The following is a 6,608-nucleotide window of genomic DNA, read 5'->3' on the forward strand; positions in this document are numbered from 1 at the left end:
TGTCCACTTTTATATAGTAGTCTTTTTTTAGGTGTGATTTTAGAAACTGTTTATATATTAGGTATATAATAGGCATATTGCAGTTTTGCAAATATTTGTCATTTCATTTACCCTATCTTGTTTTTGACATGCCACCTTTTTTTTTTTTTTAACTGTGTTGTGGTCATTTTTAAAAAATATTTTATTTGACACAGAGAGAGAGATATCACAACAAGCAGAGAGGCAGGCAGAGAGAGAGGGGAAAGCAGGCTCTCTGCTGAGCAGAGATCCTTATGTGGGGCTGAGATCATGACCTGAGCTGAAGGCAGAGGCTTAACCTACTAAGCCACCCAGGCGCCCCTGTTGTAGTCATTTTATCAAATTATGATTAGGAAATTTTTCCCTATTCCTAGTTTATAAGAAGTCACCCAACTTTTATTCTAATTATTTATATGGTTTCATTTGTATAAATATGGACACCTGATCCATTTGGAATTTGTCCAACTATATTATATGAGGAATCAATGCAATGCAGTTTTATCTTTTTTTCTATATTTCTACCCATATGTTTATCAGTTTCGTTTATTAAAAAGAGTTCATGTTTTTCCTACTGATTTGAGCTGCTAGCTTTATGGTGTACTAAATTTGCACTTATAATGGTGTCGTTTCTGGATATTTCTTTTCTGCTCCATTGATTCCATTGACATCTTACAAGTATGATAGTTTGAGTCTACTCTTACTACCTTAGAGATTTTTATTTTTCAAGGAATATGAAAATAAAATTTACTTTCTTGTTATCTTACAGACTGGGAATCCAGGTGTGAGACCAAAAAGCTGTCCTCAAAGAGAGGAATTTATGAAATAGAATCATCTCAATGGGAGATAATAGAACAGCTTACAAGACATAAGTGTAAAAGTTTTCGAGATAATAGGGAATGCAAAGACCAGGTTGAAAGCCAATTAGGAAATAAAGAGGGACTTTTCAGGCAACTATTAATCACTTGTAAAGAAATTCCCAATTTTAGCCAGACCACATCCCTTACATTAAAACAAAGAATTCATTTTCCTGAGAAATCCTATGAATGTAAAGCATGCAGAAAATACTTTATCCATGGCTTTCAACTTACAGAACATCAGCAAGATCATTCCGATGAAAAATTCTATGAATGTAAAGAATGTGGAAAGGCCTTTATTCAGAGCTCAGAACTTATTTATCATCAGAGAGTTCATGTTAAGAAACCCTATGAATGTAAGGAATGTGGAAAAACCTTTATTTGTGCCTCACAGCTTACTTATCATCAAAGAGTTCATACTGGGGAGAAACCTTATAAATGTAAAGAGTGTGGGAAGGCCTTTATTCGTGGCTCTCATCTTACCCAGCATCAAAGAATTCATACTGGTGAAAGACCCTATGAATGTAATGAATGTGGGAAGGCCTTTTTTCGTGGCTCTCAACTTACTTATCATCAGAGAGTTCATACTGCAGAGAAACCCTATCAATGTAAAGAATGTGGAAAGGCCTTTATTCGTGGCTCCCAACTTACGGAACATCAGAGAATTCATACAGGTGAGAAACCCTATGAATGTAAGAAATGTGGGAAAGCCTTTAGTTATGGCTCACAGCTTACTCTACATCACAGACTTCATACTGGCGAAAAACCCTATAAGTGTAAAGATTGTGAGATGTCTTTTATTCGTGGCTCCCAACTTACTGAACATCAGAGGATTCATACAGGTAGGAAACCACATGAATGTAAGCAATGTGGAAAGGCCTTTAACTATGGCTCACAGCTTATTCGTCATCAGAGGATTCATACTGGTGAAAAACCCTATGAATGTCAAGAATGTGGGAAATCATTTATTCGTGGCTCACAACTTACCGAACATCAAAAAATTCACACTGGTGAGAAACCTTTTGAATGTAAGGAATGTGGGAAAGCCTTTATTCGTGGCTCACATCTTACTCAGCATCAGAGGATTCATACTGGTGAAAAACCCTATGAATGTAAAGAGTGTGGTAAGGCCTTTATTTATAGCTCACAATTGACTCAACATCAGAGAATTCATACAGGTGAGAATCCCTGTCAATGTAAGCAGTGTGGGAAGATCTTTATTTGTGCCTCACAACTTACTCTACATCAGATTTCTCACTCTGGTAGGAAACCATATGAATGTAAGGAATGTGGTAAAGCTTTTATTCGTGGCTCACAGCTAACTTACCATCAGAGAGTTCATACTGGTGAGAAGCCCTATGAGTGTAAGGAATGTGGGAAAGCCTTTATTCGTGGTTCACATCTTACTCAGCACCAGAGAATTCATACTGGTGAGAAACCATACAAATGTAATGAATGTGGGAAGGCCTTTAATCGTGGCTCACAACTTACTCAACATCAGAAAATTCATTCTGGTGAAAAGCCTTATAAATGTAATGAATGTGGTAAGGACTTTAGACGTCACTCACACCTTACCCAACATCATAAACTTCATAATTGAGAAAACACAAATTTATTAAATCTTTTGTCTACCCATTGGTACTCAGTTTTGGAATATCAGATAATTACAGATTATGGAGGTAGGAATCTCTGTTTACTTTCACTTGTAGGTAACTCAGAAAATTCAAACAAGGGAAGACTAGATTAATACAATGGAGAATCAGTTTCCATCATATTTCAGTCTTTGTTATACATTAGTGAATTCAGGGGCGCCTGGGTGGCTCAGTGGGTTAAAGCCTCTGCCTTCGGCTCAGGTCATGATCCCAGGGTCTTGGGATCGAGCCCCACATCGGGCTCTCTGCTCAGCAGGGAGCCTGCTTCCTCCTCTCTCTCTCTCTGCCTCTCTGCCTACTTGTGATCTCTGTCTGTCAAATAAATAAAATCTTTAAAAAAAATTTTTATACATTAGTGAATTCATGCAAGAGCAGAACCATAGAATGTAGGGTTTTCTTGTTTGGCATCATTCTCTTGTTTAGCATGATCTGAGCCCCACCATTTACTACATGTGCATTCCTTTGGGAAAGTTAGTTAACCCCTGTTGCTTTAGTTTTTTTCATTCGTAAAACTATCATTCTCATTATAATGGTTTAAAAGACATAAATACATATAAAGCCTTAAAGCATTGTATAATAGATTATAGTTAATAAATGTTAGTAGTTATTACTGAAATTTTATTTTTACTCACTATTTAAAAAAATTTTTTTTCCTTCTGGGCTCAAGAGTAATCTTTCTTTTTTTTCAGTTGAAGTGTAGTTGACATACAATGTTATATTAGTTTCAGATGTACACTGTAGTGATTGGACAGTTCTGCACCTTACTCGTACTGACCACAATATACTGGTTACCATGTCTTTATACAACATTGTTACAATATTATCACTATGTTCTATTAACTATGCTGTACTTTTAGAGTACAATTTCTGGGTCTTACAATAAATTCATGTTTTCTTTTATAAGAGTTGGACAAGTTATTTTTGAAAATGGCTTTACCATTTTATATTCACACCAGTAGCATATGATTTTCTCAGCCTTTGGTGTTGTCATCACTTTTTGTTTTAGCCATTGTGATAGGTGTGTAATGATGTCTCTTCTTGATCTTAATTTGCATTCCTCTAATGGCCTAATGATCTTGAATACCTTTTCATGTGCTTGTCATCTCTCTATCCATTTTGGTGAAATACCTGTGTCTTTTACTGATCTTTGAATTGTCTTATTTTTTATTGTTGGGTTTTGAAAGAGTATTTTCTATATTTTTGATGAAACTAGTCCTTCGCTGTGTGGTTGTAAATAATTTTCTTTTTTTTTTTAAGATTTTATTTATTCATTTCACAGACAGAGATCACAAGTAGACAGAGAGGCAGGCAGAGACAGAGGAAGGGAAGCAGGCTCCCTGCTGAGCAGAGAGCCAATGCAGGGCTTGATCCCAGGACCCTGAGATCGTGACCTGAGCCAAAGGCAGAGGCCTTAACCCACTGAGCCACCCTGGCACCCCAATATTTTTCTTGATGTGTAGCTTTTTTTTTTTCCACCTTTTAGTTGGGTCTTTTGAAGAGCAAAAGTTTTCAACTTTGATAAGTTCTACTTTATCAATTTTTCCTTTTATGGGTTTTGCTTTGGTGTCAAATCTAAAGACTCCCTGCCTACCCAGATTCCAAAGACTTTTCCTGTTTTTGCATAAATTTTTATTGTTTTACACATAAGTCTGTAATCTATTTTGAGTTAATTTTTCATGTATGTTATATGCTTTAGCTTAATGTTCTTAGTTTGTTTTGGCTAATGGATGTCCATTCGTACAAGCATCATTTGTTGAAGACTGTCTTTCCTCCATTAAATTGCTTTTGTACTCTCTCAGAAATCTATTGAATATATTTGTGTATATCTTACTTCAAGTTTTTCTACTTCTATCCAATGATCTGTCTTTCCATCTGCCAATATCACACTGCTGTGATTACTGTCATTTTATAGCATGTCTTAATAGGATTTCTCCTACTTTATTCTTTTTCAAGCTGATTTACCTATTCTTAGTTTTTGCCATTTCAAATAAATACTAGAATAAGCTTACCTATATTTACAAAATCTTGCTGAGGTTTTAATAGGAATTCTGTTTAGAAATAATTTATATCTTTGGTAAGTCTTTTAATCCATTAATCTAGTATATCTTTCCATTTTTAGGTTATTGTTAGTTTAATTGTGTTCTCCAAAATATTCAGGTAACAACTCCCAGTACTTATGAGTGTGATCTAATTTGGAAATAGGGTCTTTGCTGATATATTCAAGTTAAGACAGAGATCATATTGGATTAGAGTGGGCACTGCTGTAATGGCTGGTGTCCTGATATGAAGAGGGAAATGTGGACACAAACTCACAGGGAAGTCCATGTGAAATCAGACAGATTGGAATGATGCATCTACAGGCCAAGGAACACCAAGAATTAGTAGTAACTACTAGAAACAAGAGGGGAAAGAAAGGATCCAACCCCTGCCTTCAGAGAGAACATGGCCCTGCCAATACCTTAATTTTGGACTTCTGTTCCCCAAAACTGTAATAGATTTGTGCTGTTTGAAAACACAAAGCTTGTGGTAATTTGTTATGGCAGCCCTAGGAAACTGACATCATCTTTTAAATTTTTTTTATTAGGATTTGTAATTTTTGGCATACAGATCTTATACATGATTTGTAAGTGTATATACTTAAGTATCTCACTTTCTTTGGAAAAGCTCTAAATAGTGTTGTGTTTTTAAATCCAATTTTTACCTGTTCATCATTAGTATATACAAACTATATAAATATATATCTGTATGTCGATCTGGTAATCTGTGACCTTGCTGCAGAACTCACCAATTCATTCTGGAAAGTTTTGTTTCATATTTTAGTAAATTCCTTGGGGTTTTATACATAGACAATCATGTCATCTATGGACAGTGACAGTTTTATATCTTCCATTCTAGCCTGTGTCTTTTTGTCGGTGTCTTTTCTTTTGTTTGCGTTATTATGCTGGCTGTAACTGTTAGTGCTATGTTGGATAACACAGACAAGAGCAGACATCCTTGTGTTTTTCCAAATCTTAGGGGGAAATACTCAGTCTTTCACGATGAAGTACAATGTAAGCTGTTGGCTTTATGTAGATGTTCTTTTTTAAATTGAAGTTCCCCTCTGCTCCTAACTTTTTAATTTTTATTTTATTTTATTTTTTTAAAGATTTTATTTATTTGGCAGACAGAGATCACAAGTAGGCAGAGAGGCAGGCAGAGAGAGAGAGAGAGGAGGAAGCAGGCTCTCTGCTGAGGTGAGAGCCCGATGTGGGGCTTGATCCCAGGACCCTGGGATCATGACCTGAGCCGAAGGCAGAGGCCTTAACCCACTGAGCCACCAGGTGCCCCAATTTTTATTTTTTTAAATAATTTTTTTATTATGTTAGTCACCATACGGTACATCATTTGTTTTTGATGTAGTGTTCCATGATTGTTTGCATATAACACCCAGTGCTCATTGCAATACATGCCCTCCTTAATACCCATCACTGGGCTCACCCATCTCCCCACTCCCTCCCCTCTAAAACCCTCAGTTTGTTTCTCCGAGTCCATAGTCTCTCATGGTTTGTCACCCGGTCTAATCCCCCCTGTTCATTTTTCCCTTCCTTCTCCTAATATCCTCCATGCTATTCCTTGTGCTATTCCACACACAAGTGAAACCATATGATAATTGTCTTTCTCTGTTTGACTTATTTCATTTACAATAATAATCTCCAGTTCCACCCATGTTGATGCAAAAGTTGGGTATTCATCCTTTCTGATGGCTGAGTGATATTCCATTATATATATGGACCACATCTTCATTATCCATTTGTTGAAGGGCATCTTGGCTCCTTCAACAGTTTAGCTTTTTTAAAAAATAACGAATGCATATTGGATTTTATCCAGATATATGATACGATTATATGACTTTTTTCTTCAACCTGTTTATATGGTGGATTACATGGATTTATTTTTTATTTTTTTTTAATTTTTTTTAAAGATTTTTTATTTATTTATTTGACAGAGAGAGATCACAAGTAGACAGAGAGGCAGGCAGAGAGAGAGAGAGGGAAGCAGGCTCCCTGCTGAGCAGAGAGCCCGATGCAGGACTCGATCCCAGGAC

At 36.1% G+C, this 6,608-nt stretch overlaps 1 protein-coding gene across 1 annotated transcript in view; it reads left to right on the plus strand.

Annotated features, from left to right (window-relative positions):
- Positions 1–2,663, plus strand: part of LOC125088381 (zinc finger protein 345-like) — a 32,501-nt gene extending 29,838 nt beyond the window's left edge. The window contains exon 4 of the mRNA XM_047709422.1: positions 785–2,663. Within this exon, the coding sequence (XP_047565378.1) occupies positions 785–2,472 (1,688 nt within the window). The 3' untranslated portion in view covers positions 2,473–2,663. The remainder of the gene's footprint in view (positions 1–784) is intronic.
- The last annotated feature ends 3,945 nt before the right edge of the window (positions 2,664–6,608 follow it).

The sequence above is a fragment of the Lutra lutra genome, chromosome 17, assembly GCF_902655055.1.
Source record: "Lutra lutra chromosome 17, mLutLut1.2, whole genome shotgun sequence".
In the NCBI taxonomy this organism is placed as follows: domain Eukaryota; kingdom Metazoa; phylum Chordata; class Mammalia; order Carnivora; family Mustelidae; genus Lutra; species Lutra lutra.